The sequence below is a fragment of the Desmodus rotundus genome, chromosome 3, assembly GCF_022682495.2.
Source record: "Desmodus rotundus isolate HL8 chromosome 3, HLdesRot8A.1, whole genome shotgun sequence".
Classification (NCBI taxonomy): Eukaryota; Metazoa; Chordata; class Mammalia; order Chiroptera; family Phyllostomidae; genus Desmodus; species Desmodus rotundus.
In genome coordinates, this window is record NC_071389.1 from 154,124,014 (window position 1) to 154,139,396 (window position 15,383).

Here is a 15,383-nt window from a genome sequence, read left to right on the forward strand (position 1 = left end):
CCCACAGTCCAGGATTCTAAGGACTAGATGATAATATGTGTGAAGCACTTTGCGGTATTCAGAACATAAGTCTGTCCTCTGGCAGCCACCTTATTGTCCATTGTTAATATTCAAGGTGGTGTTCCCTCCTGTAATTACCTGAATATCCTGAGCGAGGGCTGATAGCTACCGTCTACCACAGGGCAACACATTCAGGCTTACACGCGAGCCTTAGGGCAGCCCCAGGGTGCCTGGCCGGCTGGCCCACTCTGCCTGCGGCTTTCCCCGGTTTTAGCCCTGAGAGTCCCACATCCTCTCTGGCTGCTGTCCTCTGTCCAGCAGGCCTTCAGTCTCCTCTCCTTCGGTTTTGAACTAATGCCCCTCCCAGGTTTGGCCTCTGTCACCTTTCCTAGGTCATTCCATGTTAAGACCACGGGCCACCCGCGCCCCATTCCCGTCCCTGCAGAAGTCCTGCCTCACGATCCTCCTGTCCCTTTAAAAACCGCTCTTTTTATAGAAAGAAATGAAAAACATTTGCTGAAGTGACTTTTAAAAAAAAATTCAGAACTTCTAAAGTAAAAAGACGTAGATCACTTTTCCAAATAAGCCTATCTTGTTTGAAAAGCAAACAAATTCCAGCTGCTCTAAACTTAAATACACCAGGACTTCAGGGCTGTCGTGTCCACGGCGGTGCCTCTGACTCTTTCTAAAAGACAGATTTGGGGCAGGCATGGGGGTGGGGTGGAGGAGAGAGTGTGTGTCTGTGTGGGTGAGGAAAGCGGCGTGTGTGGGAGGGCGCTTTCTGTGAACTGCTGGTGCCAGTGCTGGGAATACTGTTAGTGATGGAGAGAAGCCTCTTCCCTGTGAGCGAGACCCGTCCGCGTGAGCCCCACCAAACACCTCCGGACCTGCAGGACTGAGCCTGCTCCTGCCTCCACTGGAACGTTCATGCATCTGCAGGCGTCGCTTCCTACTTCGGAAAGCCTCAGCCTCTGTGTCTTTGACCCTTGGGCGGTGCGTGTCCAAGCAGAAGGCTCTCTGTGGGAAGAGCCCGCTGGAGATGCTCGCTCAGTCCTGAGCCACCTGCAGGGGGAAAGGACGGGAAAGAGGAGCGGGCTGGCTTCTCAGAGGGCACATACCCCATTGTGAGGATAGGAAGGGAGGGGGCTCTGTGGCTTTGTCATCTCGAATTGTCCTCCTTGCACTGGCCATATTCCCCAGCTGCTGAAATATCTGGTCCCAGAAGCAGGAAGTGACAAACAGAAACCATCCCAGCTCCTGTGGGGACAGACTAAGGACACCTGTCCCCAACCCGTGTGGTTCCTTCCCCCAGGGAAGCTCAGGCCCAAGGAACTTCTGTACCAGAAAGCCCAGTCATTCAGAGCAGTGATAGTATAGGACCGTGATCTCCTGGCTGTGGAAGGCTGTCCCTCTCTGGGCTTGTCGGGACCCCTGCATTCTTCCGTTCAGGCCTGCCCTCGTGACTCCAACCCAGAACCAGCTGGGTTCCCTCAGGGCATTCACAGGCTCCTTTGGCCGCTGCCATCTGCCAACTAGCAAGACCTGCAGCTGGTGTGTTGTCCCTGGGGCAGATTCCACGTGCGGAGCCACGGCTTCCGTGAGATGTGTCTTCTGTGCCTGAGAGTGCAGAAAGATTCCAGTTCCCCACGTCCCTTTGGGCCCAGGGGGATGTCACTCCTGAGTCGCCTGGCCAGTGGGCAGCCACCGGCCCCCACAGCATTCCTGTCTCCTCAGACGCACTGCCGGCGCTTCCTGTGCCGCTCCGCCCTGCACCTGTGTTGCTGGCGCTCCCATCCACGGTTGGGTCTCTGTTGCCCAGTTCCACTTTCTCCTCTGACTGCCCTTGCTTGTTGTTGCCCTAGAAGTCTACAGAGCGGGGTGGGCTTGCCGGCGGTCTCGGCACTGAACTGCTCCTGTGTGTGCGCATGTGTGTCCTCCCTGCTCCAGGTTTGACTTTGAGGGTCTGGAGAGTGGCGACGATGGTGCCTTTGACAAGCTCCGGTCCTGGAGCAGGTCCATCGAGGACCTGCAGCCACCCAGCGCCCTGTCAGCCCCCTTCACCAACAGCCTCGCTCGCTCTGCGCGCCAGTCTGTGCTCCGGTATGTGTGCTCACGCTCTGCCCGCCTGCCCCCCAGCCCTGTCCAGGTCCTGGGTAACAGCGGTGAGTGCTCACGCTCCGCCCTCCACTCTTGCTTCCAGGCTCAGCTCTCTTGCCTTCTGCCTGCCAGTCTGTCTCTGGTCTGTCCTCTCTGTCTCCTTGACTCTGCCCAGCAATCTATCCTGGGTAAGTACATTGCCCTCAGCTGTGCCCACCCCACCTGGGGTTCCAGCTCTCCCCTTCCTCACCCCCTCTCTGGGGCCCCTCCATTCCTCATTCTCACTCTGCCATTCCTCCCAGTCTCTCAGGCAGGGCTTGTCCTCACCCAGCTCCCTCAGCTTCACCGGGCAATCCAGCTCCGCCCTCCTGTTTGCTTCCCTTTGGCTCTGCACTCTGCCCCATGAGGTGCTCGGCGCCCAGCTCCCACCAGCCTGCCCACTGCTCGCCTTCCTTCCCTTCACTCCTGCCTTTAGGCCTTTTCTCTGCAAGGCTGCAAGGTGTTCATTCGTCTGCAGTAACTTAGGAGCCGTCCTGCCCGGGGGCAGGTCGATGGACCTCTGAGCCCCTCCCACCTGGGGCGGCTTCCCTTCGGGCCCTGTGGCCCTCTCCGTGGTCTCTCTTTCACGATCACACTTTTCTCCTGGTCTCCCTTGGGTTTCGCCCTCTGACACTGCTCATCCTTCCAGTCCTGCATAAGCAGATGCCATCTGTGCTTCCTCTTTCTTCCATCAAACATTGCTTGGAGGGGGGCGCAGTCAGATGCAGCCCCTGGCGCTCCGGAAGCCTTTGGGGTCTGTGCTGCCTTTTCTGGGACACAGAAGTGGGATGGGAGCCAAGTGCTCCTACCCCAGGGAGTGTGTGGAAGATACAGCCACCGGAAGGAGGAAGAAGAGGAAAGGCTCAAATGGACATCTCCTTGGACCCATCTCAAGGATTAGGAAGGCCTACACACCTGTTGTATTTAGGAGGACCTCTGGGCTTAGGATGGTTTGGGCACTGATTCTAGAGCCGGGATCCTGGGTAGTGACTGACAAAGGCCTCCTCCAGGGGGTGAAACAGCTGAGTGCCCTGCCCCCACCCGCTCTTTCTCTGGGCTGGTGGTGCAAGGTCCTCTTTCCCCCTTTTCTGCTGCCGCCAAGGGGCAGCCTGCTGTCTGGATGATGGTGAGCACTCCTAGACCCTTCACCAGCAGCCCCCTCTCCCGCAGGTATAGCACTCTACCTGGGCGCAGGGCCCTGAAGAACTCCCGCCTGGTGAGCCAGAAGGATGACGTCCACGTCTGCATCCTTTGTCTCAGAGCCATCATGAACTATCAGGTAAGGGGCACACCAGCCCCGGTCCTCGGCCTCTCTGCCTCCGCTGCCCAGCCAGGAGCTCTAGGAGGACACCAGTTTTAGAAGAGGTTTGCTGGTGGGCCTACCGTCAAGGAGTCAAGCATCTGCCTTCCCCCAATCAAGGTCTCCCTCCTGTCTTTTCCCCTCGCTACAGTATGGATTCAACCTGGTCATGTCCCACCCCCATGCTGTCAACGAGATTGCACTCAGTCTCAACAACAAGAACCCAAGGTGAGCTGCTTCCCTCCCCTTTCTTCCCCACCCGGCCTAGGACTCTGGAGGTCTGGGCTCCACCGGCCAGGGGGCCGTGGGGTCCTGTGGCTGGGGGTGGTGCCCTGGTTCTGCTGGAGCAGAAGCAGTGTTCCTGGTTTCCTTCTGGTCTGCACAGCTTAGTGAGGAAGCAAGCCTGCCTTCTCCGGCCTTCTTTCCTAAGCGCAGGCTCACCCCTCCCCACTGAGGCGTCTCCATGTCTCCATGCTGTGAAAGGACTCACCCCTTTGTGCACACTAGCGATGTGGTGGCCATGGTCGGGGGCCAGGGTGTTAACCTTCCTTCTTTGTCCTTTAGGACCAAAGCCCTTGTCTTGGAGCTCCTAGCAGCTGTGTGTTTGGTGCGGGGAGGTCATGAAATCATTCTTGCTGCCTTTGATAATTTCAAAGAGGTCAGTCTCCTGCATGTGTGTGTGTGTGTGTGTGTGTGTGTGTCTGGCAGGGAGGAGGTGGGAGCAAGGTAGGCAGGCACCCTTTCCTGCAGTCTTACACATCCCAATGATTTTAACATCCTGGTGCTTACCTAAGTAGCCTGCCACCACCCTCCCCCACTTCCAACAAAACCAGAACTTCAGTCTTACCAGATTGTGTGCCAGGAACATTCTTGATTGGCCAGCTAAGGATTTCCTCAGATAGCTGAAGTCTCTAGTGCAGTAGTCCTAGCCTGGGCGTGCATCAGAATGCCTGAAGAGCTTGTTAAGTGAGCAGACTCCAGGGAGGCCTGGGTATCTGTGCTTTAACAGGCTCCCCAGGTGGTTCTGAGGCAACCCCACTGGTAGAGCCCAAGGCAGATGCCTTTGCAGTGGGAAAAGAAGGCAAACAAGGATCCTCTTGGGCTGGGGGCTGTTATTAGTGAGGGGAAAGGGGGCTTGTACTTGGAATTTTCCCAGTTCTGGGCCTGGCTGTGAAACCCCCATGTGCTTGAACATAGGATTCCTCGACATCCAGCTGCAGCTGCTGGAAGGGGTCCCACCCCTTCCTTCTCCTCTGTAGACGGCTTCCCTAGCATCCATTGTTCAGGTCAGGAAATGGCTCTTCCTCCTTGAAGCCAGAGCTCAGAGGAGTCTTGGGACCCCTGTCAGCACAGGGGCTTTCCTGCCCCCTGGCCTCCACCCTGCATCCCCACGAGGACCTCAGCCCCCGCCTCAGCCAGAGTCTCCAGCCTCCCTCCTTGCCCCTCCTTCCTGAGTAACGGGGCCACAGCGAACCTCTGTTTCTCCTTGGCTCACCTGCCAGAGGCACCTAAAGCTCAAACTAAGGCACAGGCTGTATCGAGCTCCCTCAGCAACTTGGTGGGGGACCAGGGAACCAGGGCAGATGCTAGGTCCCAGGCTGTCTTCTATTGTTTCCCGAATGGTCTATTGCATAGAGGGAGCTGTGGTTAAACTTGGTCTGAATCAGTCCCTTGGCCATGGTGTGCCTGGGAACCAGGGATCAGGGGCTTGGGCACTGCCTGGGACAGGTCCTTTCACTGAGAGGTTTGCTTGTTCAGGTGTGCAAGGAGATGCACCGCTTTGAGAAGCTGATGGAGTACTTCCGGAATGAGGACAGCAACATCGACTTCATGGTGAGGAACCGGCCTGGGCCCAGAGGGTGGCGTGCTCCCTGAGCGCGGGGCCCAGGCTGGAGGCAGGTTGCGATATTCCGTGTGGGGCACAGAATAGTTCTCTCTGCCGAGAGAGAATGGTCCTTGTCCATTTGCCCACTCCAGTGAGCATTTAGAATCTGCAAGACAATGTCATTCGGGTGTCCTCAGTCTGCCTTCTTCCCCATTTTGGTGACCTTTCTGTCCCTGGTTTGGGTCCTGTCTGAGCTGCTTTCCCTCTCCCAGACTCTTCCTCCAGCATCTCTACCCTTCAGTATCGGGTCTTCAGCTAAGTAGGGGTGTCTTAAGAAGTACCTGCTGCCCTGGCTGGTGTGGCTCAGTGGATTGAGTGCTGACCTGCAAACCAAAGGGTTACTGGCTTGATTCCCAGTCAGGGTACATGCCTGGGTTGCGGGCCGGGTCCCCAGTATGGGGCATGTGAGAAGCAACCACACATTGATGTTTCTCTCCCACTCTTTCTCTAAAAATAAATAAATAAAATCTTAAAAAAAAAAGTACGTGCTGATATGCGGAGGAAATCAAAGCAGTAGCTTTATTTACATCTATTTCCCATGTAATTTACCTATCTTAATACACTGAGTATTAAGTTTGATATCTTATTTTTTAAAGATTTTATTTATTTCATTTGAGAGAGAGGAGAAGAGAAGGAGAGAGAGGGAAAGAAACATCAGTGTGTGCTTGCCTCTCGTGTGCCCCCTGCCGGGGACCTGGCCGGCAACCCTTTGGTTCATAGCCTGCACTCAATCCACTGAGCTACACCAGGCAGGGCTTAAGTTTGATATCTTTAAAGTTAAAATTCTCTTTTGCTCCCAGAAAGAGGTAACTTTTTCATTCATTACTTTTGATTTTGCACCTGAGGATGCTGGCTCTTAACTGCCCCCCACCCTCCCTGTCTCTTGGTCTCTCCTGCCCTTCCTGTCTGTCCATCGGGGCGCCTCTTCCACAGGTGGCCTGCATGCAGTTTATCAACATTGTGGTGCACTCGGTGGAGGATATGAACTTCCGGGTCCACCTGCAGTATGAGTTCACTAAGCTGGGGCTGGAGGAGTTCCTGCAGGTGAGCTTGAGTCCTCACAGGGTGAGGAGCTTTGGGGCAAAGGACCAGCTTAGCCATGTGACAAAGGGTTTTTCCTTTATGAGAGCCTAGTCATGGCCGCCCCTGGAACCCCATCTGTCTTTTCTGGCATGGGTGCTCCAGGCAGGCTGCTCCACGGGGTGAGAATCTGGCATGGCCGGCAGCAGGGACTCCCTGGGTCTGAGACTCTAGGAAGCGGCCATGGAGGGTGACGAGGGCCAAGTCTTTCTCGGGAGGCTCCCCAACTACTACTACCTCTGCTCTCCCCAGAAGTCAAGGCACACAGAAAGCGAGAAGCTGCAGGTGCAGATCCAGGCATACCTGGAGAACGTGTTTGACGTGGGGGGTTTGTTGGAAGATGCTGAGACCAAGAACGTGGCCCTGGAGAAGGTGGAGGAGCTGGAGGAGCATGTGTCCCATGTAGGTAGTCTTCCTCTGCTGCCAGAGCCACCGTTGTAGGGGGAGGGCGTGGGGACATCTGAGTTCCAGGAACTCTGAGCTGACCCACTTGCCTCCAGATTGAGCCCAGGGAAGCCTCAGGCACCCCCGGGGCTCTAAAGCACGCTCAGGCCGAGGCACTGGATCATCCAGAAATCAGAACATACACCGACCTCCGAGACCACGCGTGACGCGTGACGTGGCTTCTGGCTTGAGACCCCTGGGCCCACAAAATGATATAGGGAAGCCACCAGGCCAAGCTGCCTGTAGGGCCCAGGTCCTGACTGGGGTTCAGGCTGTACCGAGTAAAGCCAAGGCTTTAGGGCCAGCCCTGGATCTGCCCTTCCCATCCTGCAGCTCACAGAGAAGCTTCTGGACCTAGAGAACGAGAACATGATGCGTGTGGCGGAGCTGGAGAAGCAGCTGCTGCAGCGGGATAAGGAACTAGAGAGCATCAAGGTACCAAGCAGTGGGGGAGGCAAGCCCTGACCCCTGGCTGCTGCTGGCGCCAGGGCCAGGGATCTTTGTTTTTCTTTCCTGAGTCGTGTCGAGTCCTTGAAAATTCAGATCTTGATTCATGACCTTGAGGCACTCAGATGAGGGTGGGCTGATGATTTCACCCCATTTTTTGGTTGGAGAGGGAAGCCGAAGCCAGAGTGGGCCAGACATGCACAGAAGAGGCAGGATCACACATGGCACCCGCGGGCACCTCCGCGTCCAGGGCTGCCCCTGCCAGCCCATCCTTGCCGCTTCCCCCCCTCCCGCCCCCGCACCCTCAGTGTGGCCTGAGGCCCTGCGTCATGAGCAGGCGCAGGGAAGCCTGGCTGTTACTAGGATATCCACCAAGTCTCCTAAACCAGGAGAGCAGGGGCTCCTCATCTTTCAGTGTATTCTCTGTCCCCTCAGCTAACTTTTTGTTAGTTAGAAAATGAATCACGCCCCAGCCTACATTCCTTCCAGAGGAATACAGTTGTGCTGGCTCTGCTGAGCTTGGGGTATACCTGCCGAGCCCCTGCTAGGAGTCGGCAGTGCTACACTGGGAGCACGGAGGCTGCAGAGATGGCTGAGGCAGGATTTTGTCTGTAGGGGGCGCCCGACTGAACGAGTACCCAGGCCAAAAGAAATGAGAGCAGTGCCCAGCACAGAGGGCTGACAGCTGCGTAGCAGGCTGGCGGTGGGTCAGGAAGAGTTACATAGGGGCACCTTCTACCTGGACCTTGAGGGACCAGTGAGACTAAGGCTGGAGTGGAGAGGAGGGACCCAGCAGGACTCTTGTGCTCCCCACTAGCTTCCCCTGGTCCCCACCTGGGCTTCTTGTGCTGCTGCTGGGCACCCTCCCAGAGACCCTAACTGGGAGACCCCTGGACAGGGAGTCTCACTCGGGGGCAGTGACCACTGTGCCTTCAGCCCTCTTTTCTGAATGGCGTACCTGCCCACCAGGAGACTTACGAGAACACGAGCCACCAGGTGCACACCCTGCGGCGGCTCATCAAGGAGAAGGAGGAGGCTTTCCAGCGCCGATGCCACTTGGAGCCCAATGCCCGGGACTTGGAGTCGGTGGGCAGTGAGGCCCTGGCCCGCGTGGGCCCTGTGGAGCTGAGCACAGGACTGCCAGCCTCCGACCTGGACCTCCTGGCTCCAGCCCCACCTCCTGAGGAGACTGTCCCTCTGCCTCCTCCGCCCGCTCCTCCCCTGCCCCCTCCACCTCCCCCTTTACCAGGTAAGCAGGATGCTGGGAGCTGGAGGGGCAGTCTCATTGTGAGGCAGACCAGAACCCCAGTCAGCAATGCCTTCCTCAGGGAGAAGCTGGGGACATGGCTGGAAGGATGTAAAGGCAGGCAGGAGAGGGCTGAGGGGGTGGTCTAGAATCTGAGGGAAGCTCAAGTTACTAGGGAGGGGTGTCTAAGGGTGGACATGGACCTGTTTTAAGGAGCATAAAGCTGCTTCTCCTGGTTCCTCTGAAGACAGCCAAGGGGAGGGCTTAGATCAAAGCCAGAGAGATGGGTCAGACACTGCCAAGGCCTGCCCACCTTGGAGTTAGGACCCCTGGGAGCCACTGGGGCCAGGAATTCAGGCAGCTTCCTTCCCTGAGAGTCTTTAAGGCCAGGTGGGCAGGCAGAGGGGAGGGGACCTCTGAAAAGCCTCTCGGCCCCTGGGCCACTGTGCAATTCTTCTTCCCTCAGACAAGTGTCCCCCAGCCCCACCTCTCCCTGGTGCTGCTCCCTCTGTGGTGTTGACAGTAGGCCTGTCAGGTGAGTGTCCCCAGGGATCTGGGCAGAGCTAGCAGGTCCAAGGGAGTGTGTTGTTGGCCCCTGCCTCACTGACCCTCCTTCCAAATCAGCCATTCGCATCAAGAAGCCTATCAAGACCAAGTTCCGGCTACCGGTCTTCAACTGGACAGCACTGAAACCCAACCAGATCAGTGGCACTGTCTTCAGCGAACTTGATGACGAGAAGATCCTGGAGGTAGCGGGACCTGGGGCCCTGAGGGGGGAAGGTGGAGGCTGGGGACCAGGTTTCCCTCCTGGCCAGGTCTCCTGGCCTCGGAAAAGCCCTCCAACTCAGCCCCCCATGACCCAGAGCTGAGCTGATGCTGCTGGGACTGCAGCCACGGCCGCGGCTGCTCTGGTCGTGAGAGGCCACAGCACTTTTCTCTCGTCAACTCCTGCCAGGACTTGGACCTGGACAAGTTCGAAGAACTGTTTAAGACGAAAGCTCAGGGCCCTGCCCTTGACCTCATCTGCTCTAAGAACAAGACAGCACAAAAGGCTGCCAGCAAGGTGACCCTGTTGGAAGCCAATCGCGCCAAGAACCTGGCCATCACTCTACGCAAGGCTGGCCGCTCAGCTGAGGAGATCTGCAGAGCCATCCACACGTGAGGCTCCCACCGACCGGGCCCTGGCCCCCAGCCAGGTGGAAACCCAGCTCTCCACCTCAGATCCTGGCCCTGCCTGCATTCCCGGGCAATGGCAGAACTGCCTCACACCCCTTAGTCATTCATCACTGGGTTGGCCAGAACTTACTGCATCCGTGCTGTATGCTGGGCATCGTGTGAGATGCTGGGGATTCGTCCCAGACCTGCACCCAGGGAACTCCCAGTCTAGCGGGAACTGTCCGGTAACGCTGGGTGATGACCACCAAGGTGGTGGAGATACAGGCAGCTTTGGGAGAACAGGGAGGGCCAGGTAGCTAAGTGGGTCATCAGGGAAGACTTCCCAGAGGAGGTGATGTCTCACCTACGACCTGAAGGAAGTATATAAAATCCAGTTCACGTCCTGGAGGGAGAAGCATGGTGCCTTGGGTACTGAAAAAGGCTACAGCCTTTGTGTAAGGAGGGGAGTAGGAGAGACAGGGTAGGAAGGTAAGCAGAAGTCTTGCAGGCGGGGCCTCCTAGGCCATGCTCAGTGTTAAGACTTCTCCCTTAGAGCAGAGGGAGACATTGAAGAGTTTTCAAGCAGGGCGTGGAGTGTTCCCCTAGGGTGGTCCTCTGCCTCTGGCTCTGTCCTACTCACAGACCTCACCCTCAGCCCTCCTAGGAGCTGGAGAGTAAAGGGATGATAGATAATGTGGGCAGATGCCAGACCTGAAGGAGTTCCTCCCTCCTACACAGGTACGACCTACAGACACTACCTGTGGACTTCGTGGAGTGCCTGATGCGCTTCCTGCCCACAGAGGCCGAAGTGAAGCTGCTGCGGCAATACGAGCGGGAGCGGCAGCCCTTGGAGGAGCTGGCGGCTGAGGACCGCTTCATGCTGCTCTTCAGCAAGGTGGAACGGCTGACCCAGCGAATGGCTGGCATGGCCTTCCTGGGCAACTTCCAGGACAACCTGCAGATGCTTACGCCGGTAGGGCCCCCTGTCAGTCACAGTCACCTGCCGCTCCCTCTCCACCGTCCACCTCTAGTCACCTCCCTGGCCCTGCCAGTCCTCCCAGCCCCTCGCTGGCTTTGCCCTCTCCTGGCCTGGGGTTGCTCAGCTCTTCATCTTGCCTTCCAGCAACTCAATGCCATCATTGCAGCCTCCGCCTCCGTCAAGTCCTCACAGAAGCTGAAGCAGATGCTAGAGGTGGGGAGACGTTGTGGATAGGGGTGCTGATGGCTCCTGGGTCCTGGGTGGGACCCGGGCCCATACAAAGAAGAGGAAGGAGCCCTCGGGGCTCAGCCTGACCCCTCCCCCACATTTTTTGGACAGATCATCCTTGCACTGGGGAACTACATGAACAGCAGCAAGCGGGGGGCTGTGTATGGCTTCAAGCTCCAGAGCCTGGATCTGGTAAGATGGTGGGGCAACCGGGGGCCGGGACCCCTGAGGGTCGGCAGCCGTGGGGCCAGCGTGTTCAGTGCTCTCCCATTGCTCCCCGCCCCCGCCCCCCCCTTAGCTGCTGGACACCAAGTCCACTGACAGGAAGATGACACTGCTGCATTTTATCGCCTTGACGGTGAAGGAGAAATACCCAGACCTGGCCAACTTCTGGCACGAGCTGCACTTTGTGGAGAAGGCTGCAGCAGGTGAGGGGCCTGCCCCCTTGTTCGGCTCAGGACAATCCCAGGAAGCTCTGAGGAGGCGGGACACTTGGGTCTCTTTGTTTCTGGATTTTGTTGTCTGTTTTCTGACCACTTCAAAGCTTTCCGCTGGGGCCATGGGCAGGGGCCACCCAGAGAGAGCCTTCCTGCAGGCACCAGACCTAGAGAAGCCCCTCTCACCTGGGTGGGTGGGAGCAGGCAGAGGGAGGCGGCAGAGGGAGGCCGCAGTGGCTCTCCACCTGACTCCTGCAGGCTGGGCTGAGACTGAGACTGCGTTTCTCTGTGATGTATGGGAAGTGCTTAGAAAGACCATAAAGCCCCTCAGACGGAAGGGAGCTGCTCTTTCCGCCCCACTCATGAAAACTGGGCAGGCCGGGTTGGAGACCAGCAGTCTCTCTGGCTTGCCTTCCTTTGCTACTTTCCTCTTTGAGGTCATGAATTCCCAGCCTCCATTCTTTCGCCTCGCCCCTGAGAGACCCTGGCTAGCCTGGTGTGTCCCTCAGTGTCCACCTGGGTGGCTCAGGAAGCCAGAGAACCTGAATGAGCCCATGCTGAGGGGGAGGGCCAGGGTTTGCTGTGGCCCTGGTCTTGGAGGTGGGCATGTCAGGCCCTGGGCAGGCCTCAGCCAGGGCTCTGGCAACCACAGTGTCCCTGGAGAATGTGCTGCTAGATGTGAAGGAGCTGGGCCGGGGCATGGAGCTGATTCGGAGGGAGTGCAGTATCCATGACAACAGCGTCCTCCGGAACTTCCTCAGCACCAATGAGGGCAAACTGGACAAGCTCCAGCGCGACGCCAAGACGGCTGAGGTGAGCGCGGGGTAGAGGCTGACCAGAGCAACCAGGGTTAAGGTGCTGTGCCCCTCTAGGTGGGTGTACTTTGGGTTCTTGGATCAAAGAACTTTTATCAAGTGCTGGCTGGCTGGCTAAATGTTGGGGAAAGTGGGTATGAGGGTGCACAGGGGCTGCCTCTGGGAGCATGCTCTAGGGAAGAGTGGGAGCCTGGTTCTTTTCCAGCCAGTAGGGGCTGGGTGCTGCTGTGGGCCTCCTGTCCCTTGTGGGGAGCCTGGCTTTTCCTTCTCCACCAGGCTGACCCCTTTCGCCCTCGCTCCCCAGGAGGCCTACAATGCAGTGGTGCGCTACTTCGGTGAGAGTCCCAAGACCACACCTCCTTCTGTATTCTTCCCAGTGTTTGTCCGATTCATTCGTTCTTACAAGGTGAGCAGGAGAGAGGCTTTTAAAGAAAAAAGGCTGAGAGAAAACTAATTGATGGACAGAGGGCTGGGCTTCATGTCTGGGCTTTTCCCATCTCCTCCTCTGAGTCCTGGGAGGGAGCTATGGAAGCTGGCCACAGGCCTTAGCTGTGAACTGGTGGGCAGGGTGGGGGCCCAGGCCCTTCCTGTCATTGTTTGGGGCAGGAAGTGCCCCTCCAGAGGGTGGCCACCTGGGGATGCTGGTCCCACTGCCACCCGCTCCCCACCCTCAGCATCGGCCCCTCCTCGCACAGCTTGTGTGAGCCTCACAACCCCATCCCATGGTTCTTAGGAAGCAGAACAAGAGAACGAAGCCCGCAAGAAGCAGGAGGAGGTAATGCGGGAGAAGCAGCTGGCTCAGGAAGCCAAGAAACTGGATGCCAAGGTGGGTGGGACCAGAGCGGCCCTGAAGGAAACTGGGGAAGGATTAGGAGGGGGCGGAGCAAACAGAGAGGAGGTAGAAAAGGAGCCCACAGACCACCCAGAGGGCCTGAGGCCAAAGGGATGGAGACGGGACCTTTGGAGGTGGGGGTGGGGTTCCTGGGCAGGATGGGGGCAGGCTGCAGTGCAGTCAAGGGCGGTCTTGGACTGCATCTTGGGGTGGGAACCGTCCCGGGGCAGGTTAGTGACGAGTCCCTTCCCTTAAAACGCTCGGCTGTAGACCCCATCCCAGAGGAACAAGTGGCAACAGCAGGAGCTAATCGCAGAATTGAGGCGGCGCCAGGCCAAGGAGCACCGGCCTGTGTATGAGGGGAAAGATGGTACCATAGAGGACATCATCACAGGTGGGGCTCTCTTCCTCCCTGGGGCCTGGGTGTTGGGCCCCGCCCCCCAAACCTAGTCATACCCTTTGGGTTCTCAGCCCACCCCACCCCCGTGGAGTCTGACCAGTGTCTCTCTCCTGGGCCACAGTGCTGAAGAGTGTCCCTTTCACGGCCCGTACTGCCAAGCGGGGCTCACGCTTCTTCTGCGATGCAGCCCACCATGATGAGTCAAACTGTTAACCCCCAAGACCGGGGCCCTTGTCAGGTACTGGGCACCACAGCTGCCTTCTGCATGACTTGGCACCATCCTCTGGCTGCCTTGTGGTGATGGGGACACGCACTTCCCTCCCTGCATGCCCCATGCTCTGAGAAGCGTGGCTTATGCCCTGCATGTGCCCTCAGGGAAGTGGTATGTCTCCCACTAATGCTGTCCTAGCTTCTACTAAGACCAAGGGGTAGGGACCAGGCCACTGCCTCTGATGGCTGAGCCTGAGGCTCTGTTACTGGGCCTGGGTACCCTTTGTGCTTTTTCCCCTCTTGGGACCCTTCCTCATAAGAGCATTGGCAGTAGCTTCTGCCCAGGGGCTTCAGATGTCCCCCGACCTGTTTCCCAACATCTCGTCTGCTGGGGGTCTCTTCCCAGCTTCTGGCTCTTACTGAGCCTACCCTGTTTCTGCCACTGCCCAGTGGCCTCCAGTCACCCTCAGCTGGCCCTCTGAAAATGCCAAGCCCAGCCATCTCCCCTACCTTCCCCTCCAGTGTCTTTAAGCTCCTCCCTCATCTCCTCCCTCATCTCACTCGTGGCTGGCTCTTCCCTGGCCCTGTCTGCAAGCTGCTCCTACAGAGTGAGCCTGGCCCGGCCACCCGGCCCGTTCACGGACCTCTGTCTCCCCCACAGGCCTCCAGCAGCAGCCCATTGTCGTTCGCCACCAAGCCAGGAGTGTGGCCCCACCCAGTGTCCCCCCTCGGGCTCCAGGCCCCCACTGAGACTCTGTAGGAGGCAGAAGCACTTCAACTCTGAGTTCTACAAGTCCAACCAGTGGACCCGGAGCCCTGGAATCGGCCAAGGGCCCCGCTGCTCCCGACCCAGTTCCCACCCCAGCTCTCAAAGCTGCATCTTGCCCGCTGCTACTGTGGGCACTAGGTCTCTTGGGGCCTCGGTTGGCCCAGGTGCCTCCAGTACTGCACTTTGCCCCCATGGTCTTCAACTTCATTTCCAGAAGGGTCACCAAGGGCCAGCTCAGGGCTGGAAAAAACCATTTCCAGCTTTAGCCTCCATAGGAGCACTTAGGCCTCTGCTGTTAAAGCTGGAGGGACGAGAGGAGGAAGCAGCCATCCCTTCTCTCTCACAGCCCCATGGTCAGCTGTGGCCTACATGTGTCCAGGTTTGGGGAGCCTTGGGACCCTGCTAATCTCAGATCATCTCTTCCCAGGAGTAAGGCCCTCCTGAGCCGGGGGCCCACTTAGCTGAGCCCGTGATTAGGGTGGAGAGAGATGCCGGATTTGCTGCCCTGGGCCCTTTCCATTCCAGGCTGTTCTTGCTGAGGGGGGCAGAGGGGCTTGTTCTGCCCCAGCCCAAAGACAGCTAGAGAGAGGGTGTGCCAACAACTTCACCTCCTTTCTTCCGCTAGGTTTTTCAAGGGGGCAGGCGGCACAGTAGTCTTAACTGGCTATATTCTCAGTCCCCTGCTGGTTTATTAGCCCCTGGAAGGGAATACAGGGACCCACTCCTTTTTGTACATGGACCACCTCCCCTCTCTCTTGTATATAAACCCTAGCCCTTCTTTCTCTCAACAAAGGCTTGAAGCACCAGGCCAGCCTCTGTCTTCTCTTTCTGAGTGTGGTGGGCCAGGATGGCCGTTTAGCTTGACCTGAGCCACACAGCTAGGAAAGAGGCTGAGCAGAGCTGCCATCTGCTTGGGGGAGGTGAGCACAGAAACCTGGGGAGAACTGGGCTAGGTGGGCTCTGACCACACAAAGGGAAGCAGGCCTGCCATGAGACACAAGCACCCTCTGCTGGCCATGG

At 57.8% G+C, this 15,383-nt stretch overlaps 1 protein-coding gene across 5 annotated transcripts in view; it reads left to right on the forward strand.

Moving 5' to 3' along the window:
• FMNL3 (formin like 3) overlaps window positions 1-15,359 on the forward strand; it is a 52,305-nt gene extending 36,946 nt beyond the window's left edge. Inside the window, exons 6-27 of one of the 5 annotated variants that reach the window (XM_045184141.2) lie at window positions 1,948-2,100; window positions 3,307-3,415; window positions 3,588-3,664; window positions 4,001-4,094; window positions 5,195-5,269; window positions 6,255-6,365; window positions 6,654-6,803; window positions 7,179-7,280; window positions 8,262-8,541; window positions 9,005-9,073; window positions 9,163-9,287; window positions 9,494-9,696; window positions 10,432-10,666; window positions 10,817-10,885; window positions 11,012-11,092; window positions 11,199-11,328; window positions 11,990-12,150; window positions 12,457-12,558; window positions 12,886-12,978; window positions 13,255-13,378; window positions 13,506-13,622; window positions 14,256-15,359. In XM_045184141.2, coding sequence (XP_045040076.2) covers window positions 1,948-2,100; window positions 3,307-3,415; window positions 3,588-3,664; window positions 4,001-4,094; window positions 5,195-5,269; window positions 6,255-6,365; window positions 6,654-6,803; window positions 7,179-7,280; window positions 8,262-8,541; window positions 9,005-9,073; window positions 9,163-9,287; window positions 9,494-9,696; window positions 10,432-10,666; window positions 10,817-10,885; window positions 11,012-11,092; window positions 11,199-11,328; window positions 11,990-12,150; window positions 12,457-12,558; window positions 12,886-12,978; window positions 13,255-13,378; window positions 13,506-13,597 — 2,635 coding nt within the window. In that variant the 3' untranslated portion in view covers window positions 13,598-13,622; window positions 14,256-15,359. The remainder of the gene's footprint in view (window positions 1-1,947; window positions 2,101-3,306; window positions 3,416-3,587; window positions 3,665-4,000; window positions 4,095-5,194; window positions 5,270-6,254; window positions 6,366-6,653; window positions 6,804-7,178; window positions 7,281-8,261; window positions 8,542-9,004; window positions 9,074-9,162; window positions 9,288-9,493; window positions 9,697-10,431; window positions 10,667-10,816; window positions 10,886-11,011; window positions 11,093-11,198; window positions 11,329-11,989; window positions 12,151-12,456; window positions 12,559-12,885; window positions 12,979-13,254; window positions 13,379-13,505; window positions 13,623-14,255) is intronic. The other 4 variants (XM_045184142.2, XM_024575645.3, XM_045184143.2 and 1 more) reach the window with 4 other exon arrangements.
• The last annotated feature ends 24 nt before the right edge of the window (window positions 15,360-15,383 follow it).